Here is a 14,039-nt window from a genome sequence, read left to right as displayed (position 1 = left end):
CCGCTTTTATGATTTCTGACGTATGACAAGTGTTATGCGCCGGCAAGGGGGCTGCTTGACAACTTTTGTGACGTAGACTGTCCTCTTGCGAACCTGTTAAACTCTGTTTCCTGTGATCAAGATGCAGGTAGCGACTCTGACACAGACAACTTTGCATCGCACCAGCGCACTAATGGCCTTCAAACTCATTAGAACGGCTGTTCGCCGTCGTTAGCTCGTTCATTCTTCTCAGGGTTAAATGAACAAATGATCGAACGTTAAACTAGTCAGAGGTCACATTCCGTAAGTTCATCTGAGGACGGGTACTTCGGTGAGCTGTAGGTTCGGAGAAACATTTATGACAGTCGTAATAGAAACCCAAGCACGTATCGTGGGAGGATGTATTGATATAGCTTTTGACGGCAGGAAGGATTCCATTCTTATGTCCAATCCATGTAAAATCGCACCGTGTATTAAGAGGCTAATGCAACTTTGACACCATAATGGGAAAAATGGAGATACATTTTGTTCTGTCCTTGTCAAAACGTGCTTTGGATATACACAGCCTATGTATACGTGGTCATAATGCTAAAAAGGACGTGACAGCGAATTAAACAACGTTGTAACAACAGATAAAATAAAACGCATCCTTGACTTACCTATATCATAGTCTTAAGCACATAAGATTTTGATATGATGTATCGTACATGCAGTTAGATATTACCATCTATCAGACCCATAATTGCACTGTTAATCAAATCCCGTAAACAACTAAACTCTTACTCATCAAAGACATGGGAATACGTAAAAACATGTACACATACGACAGGGAAGTTATGATCAACATCAACTAACGTGACAAGAGAACTCTAAGACGAGATCTGACTGTAATACCGGGTTGATGAAGGGACAGAGAGTTCGTCTCGAAAGCTCCCCAGAGCAAACTCCAGAGCAAACTCTCAAGAAGAGACAAGAGACTCTGTAGACTTAGATGGAATATAGCTCAATGTTCCTTTTCTTTTACTTCATGTTACCTAATGCATTTAGCCCATGTTGGGCATGAATATGCAATAAAGTTCATTGTCATTGTCATTCATTACCATTATATTGTGTGTAAGGTTTAAATATTTGTCAGAAGTTATATGATGTCTTACTGGAACTTTGCATCCATGTGATTGGAATTGAAAGGAAATTAAAGTATAATTGCTTAGAGAACACAACATGCATTTCTTGCCACCAGGCAAGCAAGTCAATAATTAAATGCTGAGCTTTTCACCCGAGTTGTGAATTTCCCAACCATGCGCTCTTCATTTTTCCTTTAGACGCCTCACACACTTCAGTCCAAGACTGGCTTCATGTGTGCGTGCCGCGGTCAGTAATCTCTCGCGAGGAAATGATTTGCACTCCTGTCTTTAATTGCTCGATGAAACGCAACGATGCTCACACATCAGTAACAAGTTTCTTTAAGTTCTTTGGAAAAGAAGTACCGTAAAATGTAGATTAGAAAACTAGTCGTCGTGAAACATGTCGTAAAAACATACATCTACTACCGCAAAACGAGCTGTGACCCAGGGTCCCCGGATGTTGTCATGCGTGAAATAAAAATTGTGTAACCCCTCAGCCTTTCCATCATGAGTAGCTAGGTGTGAAGAATGTGTAAAAAGTTTGAGGGTGAGCTGTCTTTCCCCAAGACACCTATATAAAACACCGGGAAGTTTTACGACCTTGTACATACTTCAGCGGAGTACTTGTATGATCACCAGCCTCGTCTGAAATTCCGAGTTATGTACGGACGAAGTTTATGGTGTGGAAACGTAGAGTACGGATGTTTTCAAAGAGAAGCCAGCTTTTAGCAGTGACCTATGTACAGTTAATGGTAATGAGAAACAGTCTCTCGCATGATCGTGGTCTCCTGAGGGAGTTCGAGTTGCCAACAAGAACGCGTGCCAAGCTTTTAGTGGTGGCCTGTGACCAAGAAAGGTGCGACTTTTGCTGATGGATCGACGATGTGAAATGACCGCTTTATTTCACATGAACCATACCATAGACTATAGACACATGCCACTGTACCTTAACACAAAAATTAGTTAACTTTTGAATTCAGTTCTTAAGATTTACATTCGATTTGGAACTTCGGAGGGCATTCAAGTCACAGTAAATGTAGAATATCGCAGCAAACGTAGGCCACGAAACATAAGCCAAGAAATCTAAGCTATACATTTCAACAGTGTTGTATACGACATAAAGTCTTCATCTACCTTGGTTGAACCCTGTGAAAAATATGGCTTGTCGAAAGGAAACTTTGCCCAAGCATCATATGGTTTAGATGAGAGGTTTTGAACCTCTATAACTTTCAATGGAGTGTTATCATATCTTCCAGGCGTCGTTAAGCCGGCGTCACAATTCATGCGAGCATCGGCCGATTTTGTAGATCGCCGGAAGCTCGCCGAATTTCAAATTCGCCCGAGCGTCCACCGTATTTTTCACTGAAAACCTGCCCCGTCACAAATTGAACAGAGCTCGGGCGACGTCCGTCGAACGCTTATAATCATAATTCCCACATAAGACGGTACCATCTCTTGGACACGGACGAAGTCAGAATCAAATGGCCTGGTAACAATCTCAAATTTGGACCAACTTTACTTTCTGAGTTGTGGCAAATCTGTAGGGCACAAGTGAAGTAGGTGGGCACACTGAAAATAACCACATAAAGAGGAATTTTGTTATAGACCAATCAAAATACAAGTGCAGGAGCCACAAAGTCAACAGATCAGTCGTTTAACCCCGATCCAAAAATTTTCACCAAATAGAAATCGACCGAAGCTCGGGCGAACGCCGTCCGAGGTTCGACCGACCGTTGACAAGCCTATCGACGCCCTGCCGACGCTTGGGCGTGCCTCGGCAGACAAACATAGATCTATAATGACTCAGTGGACTTTCAACTAGTCATTTTGTGGAGGAAAAACTCAGGAAGTGAAGTCAAACCTCAAAAGTCAAGCCCCAGTTCAAATATACAAATTGAAACATCCAAACCAATACCAAAATAGAAACAAGAAGCATTGTCTTCGGTGTCAACATTTTATTTATAATTGTTTTTTTAATGAAAATTTAACTTTGCATTGAATTGTCTTTCATTAGAAGAGTTTGGCAGCATTCTTCGACAAGTTGAAATTAGTATTAGTTAATATTACAGTATCATTTATCATCTTATGTTATAAACCAAACTGTCGTTTCCTTTTATCTATAAACAAGAAGGAGTTCGGCCGAGGCCCGTCCAAGCTACCATCAACACCTGCACAACGCTCGCCCGAAGCACGCCTTACTTTTCATGAGTCGGCCGGAACACTGACGACGGTCGTCCGATTATTGTTCAAGGCCCGTGCGAGGCTCGCACGAGGCCGAAGAGTTCGGGCGACCTCCGACCGACCAAAAATCGGGTCTAAAATCCTCGGATGCCCGCCCGAATATTGGCCGAGCGCGGGGCGTTGCTCGGGCGAGCTACGGGCAAACTGTTGACGAGCTGTGCGAGTTCAAAAATCGTCGCCGAGGCCTCGCTGAATTTAAGCGCAGCTTCCAGTGACACGCGAACGTCGGCCGAGCTCCGAAAATTCGCCCGAAGCCCGTAGAATCGACAGGACGTCGGTCGTACTTCGCCCGAAAATCGCCATTTGGAGCTCGCCGACAAGTCGGCCGAGCTAATTTCTTGATTTGTGACGGGGGCTTAAGCGCAGATAGTGTGCGGGTTGATATTCTGGATGTATAGAGTAGTCTCGTGCATCATCAGATTATGAAAGCATGCCTGTCGGTGATAACGTATAAGTACAATATATATACGGCCCTCTGAATGATCTGTTTAGTGCTCGGATTTACAAAAAGAAATCCCAGCCATGATTCAGGCTCGTTTCACAGCAGCTAATGGCAAGAATGTGTAATAGCCCAGTTGGACCTCTATTCATCACAAGATCTATGATCTTTCGGCAGGAGTATCTGTTTTAAATGGGCGTAGAGTGCCTGTGGCTAACCTTCTATAGGCCGTAAAAGGCTCTTACTGTCATGTCAAAGTACATTAGCACCAGCAGTATCATTCAGCTCATCGTTGTAACCATGAACGTAACAGTACTTCGGGCAAGTGAGAGCCTTTCTACGGAGAATTGCACAGTAAGTAATGTTCTTCGCGTTCGCGTGAAATGGAAAACGTTTTTGATACCAGTGAAAAACTTTTTTGTACTTCCGTTGAAAAGGAGTATCTGTTGTAAATTGACGTAGAGCGCCTGTAGCTAACCTTCTATAGGCCGTAAAAGGCTCTTACTGTCATGTCAAAGTACATTAGCACCAGCAGTATCATTCAGCACATCGTTGTTACCATGAACGTAACAGTACTTCGGGCAAATGAGAGCCTTTCTACGGAAAATTGCACAGTAAGTAATGTTCTTCGCGTTAATTCGCGTGAAATGGAAACATTTTTTGAAGAACATTTTTGTACTTCAGTTGAAAAACAATCCTAAGCCAACGCCCATCTGCCGTGATTTGGAAAAAGGGAAAGCATTCCACTATGGCGGAGACCTCGCTGCCACCGCGCTATGACCTAAATCTTCACAGAGCGCTCAATAAATTTCATGTACTTTTTTGTGTGTGTTTTGTTGCCAATTCAGTCATGCTTTTACCTTTAGCATAGCATTTTAATTATGAAGTCAAGTGTAAAACAGATACAATTGAATTCTGGTCGCAGCGAGGTCGCAACACGATCGCCATCTAGTGGAATGGGGGCCTTCCCAAGTTGGAATAATTACCACATTTTATGCACTCAAAAGTAAAACTTTCTAGGTACATTTGTATACTCCAACTCTTGCCTATGTTTCTTCTCTCCTATATTCCTCGTGACCCTGTGAGATGTAAAAGCATACGGACACGTCTGACGCATGACTCTGCATCGTAACGCCACATCAACATGGTGTCAGCGAATCCTAGCAATTTCCCATCTCTAACCTTTTGACCCCCCATCTGTCGTGTTTTAGTGGCCTTGATATTCCAGGAAAAAGGGTCCTTTGGGGGTCAGACATACCGTCTTAGACGCGCCGCGAGCGGAATATATGCGGGAGGAGATGTGACACATTGAACCGAAACAAAAAGCCCGAGTCAGACTGACCTTCCCGTGCACGACGACCTTCATCAAACTTGACCTTGTCTTTCAGCAGAGCATTATTAGTCTGCTCGCGTGTACATGTCCTATATTCTACCTAAATCACCAACTACGTGCATGCAAAACGATTTGTTCACCGTTGCATTATAATGCCTTTCCTATGAAGTATAGTATCATACGTTCGTTGGCCTACGATTATCTCTACTCCTGTGATGACAGTAAGAAAATAAAACAGTGCCACTGTCATAATCATGAATGATTACAAACAATAAGGTTAAGTCAAAGGACATATATATTCCTATCTGCCGTCTGATGTGTGTATACATATATATATATATATATATATATATATATATATATATATATATATATATATATATATATATATATTTAGTCGGGCCTAAAATAGCTTCACGCTCTGAGTCTCCCTGTCCATACAGATAATTGACAAGATACGAAGCGGAAGAGGATTCATGTTTGGCGGGAACACAACCGTTTAATCATGTAGTAAACAAAAACATGAACTTGAACTTCAACATAATGTATAAATGACGTATATATATGTGTGCGTGTGTGTGTGTGTGTGTGTATGTGTGTGTGTGTGTGTGTCTGTGCGTGTGCGTGTGTGTGCGTGTGTGTATATGCGTGTGTGTGTGTGTGTTTGCGTGTGTGTGCGTGCGTGTGTGTGTGTGAGTTTGTGTGCGCGTGAGTTTGTGTGTGTGTCTGTGTATGGTCATGCTAAGGTCTTGATTTTGCTGGATCGCTTTTGCCTGTAGATAGGTGGCTTAAGACTTTTGATACAAACGTACAGCAATTGATATACATTATGTATAATGTATTTGCCTCTGATGTTTAGAAACATGAAGGCAGAAGAATATACCTTCAACAACCAATTATTGGTGTTCTACAAACCATAAAATCTCCACAGACCCTCAGTGTACGCCACAGGAACACCATAATGCCCGGAACATGATAAATCACAACGTGCTCAAACCGTCGACGTACATGATTACATTTTCGTGATAACAAAGGCGACCCAACAGTTGTCTTACTATGCAACGGTAGGTTTTCTGGAACGCATCAATGCTTCCAATTTCCGAGGAAATTATGAAAGATGCGTGCAGCAGCCCGCTACCCGCAGGAGCTAATTGTGATAATGTAGTCAGCCCATGGACCGATAGAGTCTCATGATCTTTCATCAACGTAGTTACCATCAAGGTACGTTTGTGAAGGTTGGTTGGCGCACAGGGGAGAATATTAGGCCTAATAAATCAGCTTAGTACCTACTGATAACCGCGGTTCCATCAATCATCAACTTCGAGTTACACTTAACTTACATAGAAGCACTACTAATGAGGTGGAAAGGCATTACAGCAAGGGCGTTTTTGATGTAGCTAAAGGTGGCGTTTTTGTACTTGAATGTAGCGTTTTCGATGTAGCTAAAGATGGCGTTTATAAATGTAGCTAAAGATGGCGTTTTTGTAGTTGAAGGTGGCATTTTTTATGTAGCCAAAGATGGAATTTTTAATACAGCTAAAGCTGTCGTTTTTGGTGTGGCTAAGGATGGCCTTTTTGATGTAGCTAAAGATGGCATTTTTGATGCAGCTTTCGAGATTTCAGATTTTAAAATCTGTCGTTTTACTATGACAAGGAAGGCAATTGATAATGTATTAGTACCTAAGGAAGAGCCTACTGGGCGGGCAAGTCTTCCCGAACGGTTTTCTATATACTTACTTACTCGTTGCAATGTACCCTGTCTACTGCAAGGGGCCGTTCCAGCTTGGCGACGCCGACTCTACCCTAAAACCAAACGAATTCTATCAATTCTTGAATCGCCAAAAATTGACAATCTTAAATTTATATTTTGACATCTATATAAAAGGGCCGAGTTTTTGAAAGGCATCATCAAGTATATTGAAAGATCAAATTTGCACTTCCTACATTATTTTTTTTGCGACGCCTCAGGGGTGGGGGTATATATAAAATCGTTTTTGTCCCCCGTAGAGATCTGGTTGGAGATTAGGTATATTTATGGTATAACGATATAGCTCTTAGGATATTTCCAAACTTGCACTAGTACGTTTCCTATTTAATCGGTCTTGGGGTAGCCGCCGGTAGTGTGGTCTGTGTATATGGAATGTACCAATGCAGCAACTTAGAGCACAGAAAGTAACAGTTTATCATACGTCTGAATTTTTCTATTGCATTTCACAAAATGATTAAAAAACACATAATACGAAGAAGAGAACAATACAAAGTACAGGAAAAATAAAAATCCAAAATTCATGTAATAAGTAAAGGTGGAAACATAAATGAGCTACAACGTAAATATAAGTAATATCCATGATAATAGTAATAACAGTATCATTGGTTAATAAATATAACAAAATCAATATCAACCAAAGATGACAGAATATTGATATCAAACAGAACTAATGTTGACAAAATCAATCGCAAATGAATATGACAAGTGTCGACGTCATGTGTCTGAATTTGTTATCCCTACAGACACAGAGTGATCCTCCATCCCGAGAAGACCCGGATGTCTAACCGTCAGGCGATCATGGTGATCGTCGGCTCGTGGACAGCGGCGGCCATCATCATGATCCCCCAGCTGGTCGTCTGCTACGAGAAAGAAGTCAGGATCGCCGAAGTCTCCTTCCTCATCTGTGGCGAGTTCTGGCCGTCGAAGAGCTCACAGAAGGTTTACACTGCGGCTCTGTTTGTTCTTTGTTATCTCGGTCCTCTACTGATCATCAGTGTGCTGTATTACAAGATCGCCATGCGAGTCTGGTTCAAGCCCCGGCCGGGAGAGTCCAACGGCAGCAACAGAAGCACGTCCAGCCGACAGGCCTGCCTGAGCAGCGTGTCGGAGCGACGGGGGCGCGTGGTCAGGATGGTCATCACCATGGTACTGGTGTTCGCGCTGACCTGGCTGCCGCTCTACATCTGCTGGCTCGTGGAGGACTTCGGGAGCCTGTCCCAGATGCAGATCTACTCCTTACACCACTACGGCTATCCCATCGTGCACCTGGTGGCCTTCGCCAACAGCTGCATCGACCCGCTCGTCTACGGCATCTTCACGGCCAACTTCCGGCAGATCTTCAACCGGGGCGGCCGGGGTCTACGGGGCGGCGCCGGGAACATCCGCGCCACCCACCCGACTGGTCCGGACTTCGCCATCTCGCCACCTAGCGGAGGGGCCTCGTCCAACTTCCGGTGGAATCTCTTCGCCGGAAATGCCAGGCATGTCGGGAACACGCCGAATAAGCCCTCCACGGGCGGATGCTCGACGGCGCGCACCTCGCCCGACTTCAACGCGGCCACCAGTTTTAGCCTGTTCACCATGAACCCCAGCCCGCTCAGCGCTAAGAACAATGACATAGACCTAGACGTGTTTCTCCCCCGAGTCGAGACCGCCGATTCCGTCAGAAACCTCGTGTGAACAACCGAGAAAGACAAGGCGGCCACGTATGAATCGTGAAGCCACAGTGAACAAATGTACGGTCATTTCAAGAGACAGCTAGAGTTAAGGAGACCAAAAAAGAAAAGAGGCACAACAACCTCAAATCCACCGACTTCGTATGTCTAACCTGTGGTAATGATCCTGCTACGCTAGAATTGGTCTCCAAAGCCATACAAGACGCTGCCGACGCCGCTCATTCCAGAGTGCTGACATCATCTGTCAAAATGGAAGGATGCCTACTAGTCATTTCGAGGAAATGGCCCGCGAAGTTCAACTCTAAGTGGACATTCGAAGCGAAACAAGTTTCGTAACATTCATTTACAGTGTGGGTGACTGGATGTATATGTATTGCTGAGTTCTCGGTGACTTTTGAGAAGGTTTTTGGCAGTTATTTCACGTTAAGGCTTTCTCCTCCTTCGTTTCTTTCCAAATCGTTTAGAGTTTGGTGCATTGATGATCCAAATCCTCAAAAAACATTCATAAAGTTTTATTTACTTCTTCAAGATATGTTTGAAACTTTAGCACATAATTCGATTCCTCTTCATATTACTAAAATGGAAGGAAACAGACAACTACGATTGATCAATGTAACAATAGCCCATCGATAATCATTGAAGTACTTTAAAGTACCAGTACTGATATGACACATATCAAGAAGCTTTGGTTTTGAGCTAGTTTTGTTAATTATATTCCGTGTATTTTATTCTTGTGTTTTGTGTACGCCTTCATATGCATTTTAGTCGTAAACGTCTCAAGGTGCTTTGTGAATGTTTGTATTGAATTTGGAATATTGTTAAGTTACCAGGGCTAACCCTTTGTAATAGCCTTCGGCTGGTTTGGTAGCCCTGGATGAACTTATTATTTTACAGCCAAATAGATAAATCAAATCAAATCACAAGGTCGAGGGTTCAAATCTCGGCCAATCCGTTCTGTACATAAGCCAAACAGTGGCAAATTTAAAAAAAAATCAAATGTGTCTTGGTCCGATGTCAGTTGTATTAATATCAATTTGTATAAATTGTAGATTATGATTATACCACTGAAGTCGACAACATTCCAATATTCCCGAACCAAGAAACATGTGCCAAAATAACTCAATGCTGTACATAGTAGCAAAGCAATCTTAAAGAACACACATTTACTTTTCATGGGCACGTTGTTAAATGTTGCAGAACAAATTGTCTGACAACAGGATCATCACAATAGCCATTACTACAGCTGCTTTCACGTCGTAGCCTTAACAGTTTCCAGTAATTTTACCACAGCGTACAATCCTACAGGTACAGTATTTTACACTTGGATGATCTGAAACGTGTAATTTACCGTGTTTTCGTCCGATACGAGCGTAATGAGACAAGTTATCGCACACCATTAGCGTTGAAAGACTATTTTACCAGCTATCTTTGCTCGCCAGAGACTCGAAAACTGGTCGTTCAATATTATATGTGCCCATAAAAATTCATTATATCCTCTTTTTCCAGAGGCTTCGTGTTTCGGAATTGACGTACCATGCGTCATATTGACTAGCGCTATGTGCCTGAAATATTAGTAAGGTCTCCCCCCTCTCACTGGACTAGCGACACGTTGGCGACCTCGCTGCGACCGAGCAATTTGACACCACGCCAAACGATAAAAACAAATCTTTTAACGCTTTGTGTGATTTGTTGTCATTTAAGTCATACTTGTACGTTTTTCATTGTATTCCCATCGTAAAGTCAAGGCTAACTCAAATTCAATCTAGGACGCAGCGAGGTCGCCAACGTGTCGTGGGTCCAGTGAGAGGAGGGGTTTAAATGAATATGACCATTGCAGGCCAGTAAAACGTTTTCTTAAATGAAAGTCCACTTCTTTTTCAACGCTGGTCGTGTGCGAAATACCGTAAGTGTCGTTTTATGACTTGTACATAATGTAGGTTAAAAGAGGTTCTCTAAGCTTGGATCACTATAATTGTACTTTTTAGGTGTTGTGTAAGTTTATATGATCCTTTTATAGAAGCTAGAATGGATAAGTAAGTAAAAAGTGTTATTTTCAGAAATATACTACTATATATATCTCCTATGTAAAACGCTATATGGTCAATTTAAGATGTTGTTTATTGTATACAAGATGATATTTACTGTATACTATTGATGTTGTTTTTATTGTGATAATATAACGTTGTTGCTCTTTTCTTTGTTTCTACTAAATAGCTGTCTGTGTTGAACAAAAACTTTATCTTGCATGTTGTATGATATTCTGAATACCTTGACCGTAGCAGAGCACTTGTTTGCTGTGTAAGATAATGCATCATTTGACGTCCTCTCCTTTCGTACATCTATATATGTTTAGTTTTAGTTTTACAATATTAAGGAGATTAATACTCATATATTTTGTCTCCTAGTATGGAATATTTTCATTAGTATGGGTGCGGTTACATTCGTCGTATGTCGTCATACTATTTTGATGATGGTCGCATGATTTTCAGGCAGACTGTGACAGAGCCATCAGCCGGTAAAGATCTAAGACGGCCTTTTCGTAGCCTGGAGTCCAGCCTCGTTAGCTTTGGCTCACTCCCAACGTCGTTAGCCGCCAACTACGCTGGCGACGTTGGGAGCGCGCCAAAGCTTACAAGGCTGGCCTCCAGGCTAGCCTTTTCGGTAACCAACCCCCTGAAAGCAGATCTCCCTATCGCTCGATTCGTTACCGATTCGTAGACACACTTCTGGCGACGTTACTGGCAGTTGCTCATGAATAATTAATGAGCTATCCTTATTTGGCACAATTTGGCGGTTAATTTGTTCTCAACCCAAAGTAACGATGTGAGACGTAACCTGATTTGTTGATAGCTTCCCATCGTCCTTTGCGGTTTTACATAAGATGAGCTTGAGCAAACCCTCTGATTGGCTGAAAGCTGTTTTGGTGGTGACGTCGCCAGAAGCGTGTCAACCGGGGGTGAATAGCAGGGCCATTACGCGAGCGAGATAAAGAATCGTGCGATAGGGGCTCTGCTTTCAGGAGGGTGTTCGGTAACAAGACGGCAGAATTGTGTACGACATATGCAAGACTATCCCAAGAATACCTCAGTTTGTGATCGTACGACGATCGTACGACTATTCTGACCGCACCATGTTTGTAAGAAAAGCTTTAAACGGTGTAGATGTTTGACGCTATTGCCCAGGGGTGGGGTGAGGTTGACATTCAGATCAATCGATGTACGAGGGCGAGTAAAAAAGAATCGCCTTTTTTATCATAGTAGGTTCATTTGTGTATGAAATTATTTGAAATTTGGCACAGATGTACGGGAATATGTGTTTCTTATTGACCCACCCTCGTATCGTCACAACCGCCAGATATTCAAATTGGTATTAAAAAAACTGCTTTGGGTAAAGGAAAATCAACGTGACTAAATTTTCAATTTTGTCTGGCAATCGCGTAATGCAAACACTATGTAATATGCGTAATCAACATTGTGTCCCTACACTAATTAACACTGGCCGAAATGCCCTTGTTTGATTATATTCAGTGTGGAGATTTTAAGACCCAAAATAAGTATAGAAAGTTTGCAAGACAAGAATGGACAATCACGTAATGCAAACACTATGTAATATGCGTAATCAACACCGTGTCCCTACATCAATCAAAACTGGCTGAAACAAAATCCGATTGTTTGATTATATTCAGTGAGGAGATTTTAAGACACCAAAAAAGTATAGAAAGTTTGCAAGAAAAAAGAAAGGTATGTCGCAAAGAAACATAGGATCCTAGAAAGTCGTCAGAGGTGGACGTGTCATCTCATCCTCACCCTGTGGGTAATGAAGAAGAGGCTTTGTCCTTGCTAACCGTACCACATATTTGTGTATATGATTTGGTTACTGTGTAGAGTCTTGTAATAAAAGTCCATGAACTAAATAAATCTCACTATCTCTTTTTTTGCCTCCAGAGTACAATATTAGTAAGTACAATGAGAGATTTACTGCAATAATGGTTCTGTTACTGACTCAGCAGACAGAAAGAAGTAATGCATAAAAGGAATGAAAGAATGAATGAATTAATTAATTAATGAAGAAATGAAAAGGTGTAAGACATATGTATAATCTGTATCTTTGTTGTATTTTGTCGACCATGACCTCTTCCATCATGACCTCAATGAAAAGCGCCCTGCAGGCCTATTTGAGCTTCTCATGAATAAACAAAGTTCAAGCGAGCAAAAAGAAAACTTATCAGGAAACATGACTAACACATCCAAATGTGGCCGTATTGTTAGCTTGAAAGTTCATTCTGAAACAAGTTAATTTCCAACACAAAAATTGGACTTACCCAAATTTTCGACTGTAACGCTACAACACCAGTCTTTGTCAAGGAATGATCAATCCACCGCTGTGATGACGTCACGTTATGCAGATAAGACATGTGACTCGGTGAGCAGTGGATCATAAGTTGTACAGTCGAAAATTTGGGTAAGTCCAATTTTTGTGTTGGAAATTAACTTGTTTCAGAATGAACTTTCAAGCTAACAATACGGCCACATTTGGATGAGTTAGTCATGTTTCCTGATAATTTTCTTTTTGCTTGCTTGTTTCAGAGTTGCCGTTTTGTGTAGATGACGCACGTGGTGGTCCATGAATATACATGGCTTTTAATCAATATATCTGTAATTCACTAATCTTACTAATTCGCGGGGGAAAACAATTGTCTTTGATGAAATAACACCTCTGATGGAGAATAAAGACGAAGAACAATTATCCCTGATGAAAAAACTCCGCCTATGACGGAGAGTAAAGATGAAACACGCTCATCTCTTATAAAATGATTGACAAAAAAACAATGAGTGGGAAACAAAGAATGTTCATCCGTTTCACCTGAAAAGATCAGGAAGATGAAGATCAAGGCAAGTTTGTCATTACTGTTGACTTTTCAATGTAGCAAAACCGCCCCCTGGCGGTCATCGTTGCAATAGCACAGGAGGTGCTGTGCATGCTCAATTCCATCAGTACATCTCCAGTTTGTTTTGTCAGCCTTTATAGTTTGACCCCGGCGAACAAAAAAAATCCAATGAACCTGTCTGATTATTGATTCTTGATTGATGTTATAAAACGTTTACTTGGGGAAAATGACATTGTTGGTAGTCTTTAAAGGAAAGCAGCGATTAAAATGTTCGTTCTTCAATCTATGTAACCATCAATATGCAATATGTTCACACATTTGTAGTTACCTCTGGTATTTAGATTAGACATGACCTTCATGTGTGTGTGTGGGGGGGGGGGTATTAGGAGTTTCGCCACAGCGAGTCTTTTGTGCTGTGCATTGATTGTGATTATTGATAGCGGATCTACTTTCCCGGCGGCGGAACATCCTGGCGCGTGACTCCACTCAGAGCACCGCCCCTCACACCCCTGCCCACGTGGTGGGGAAACCATGTAAACAATGCGCAACTAAACCCCCTAACTCACTGAACCCGCAAGCCACGTTGACGGC

The 14,039-nt window shown here is 42.1% G+C and overlaps 1 protein-coding gene across 1 annotated transcript in view; it reads left to right on the top strand.

Moving 5' to 3' along the window:
• The window catches only part of LOC136447428 (neuropeptide FF receptor 1-like), a 43,407-nt gene extending 30,825 nt beyond the window's left edge, over window positions 1–12,582 (top strand). The window contains exon 3 of the mRNA XM_066446345.1: window positions 7,628–12,582. Within this exon, the coding sequence (XP_066302442.1) occupies window positions 7,628–8,564 (937 nt within the window). The 3' untranslated portion in view covers window positions 8,565–12,582. The remainder of the gene's footprint in view (window positions 1–7,627) is intronic.
• The last annotated feature ends 1,457 nt before the right edge of the window (window positions 12,583–14,039 follow it).

Source organism: Branchiostoma lanceolatum, chromosome 1 (assembly GCF_035083965.1).
Source record: "Branchiostoma lanceolatum isolate klBraLanc5 chromosome 1, klBraLanc5.hap2, whole genome shotgun sequence".
Classification (NCBI taxonomy): Eukaryota; Metazoa; Chordata; class Leptocardii; order Amphioxiformes; family Branchiostomatidae; genus Branchiostoma; species Branchiostoma lanceolatum.
Note: the sequence above shows the minus strand (reverse complement) of the source record. Positions and strands in the feature narration are given on the sequence as shown.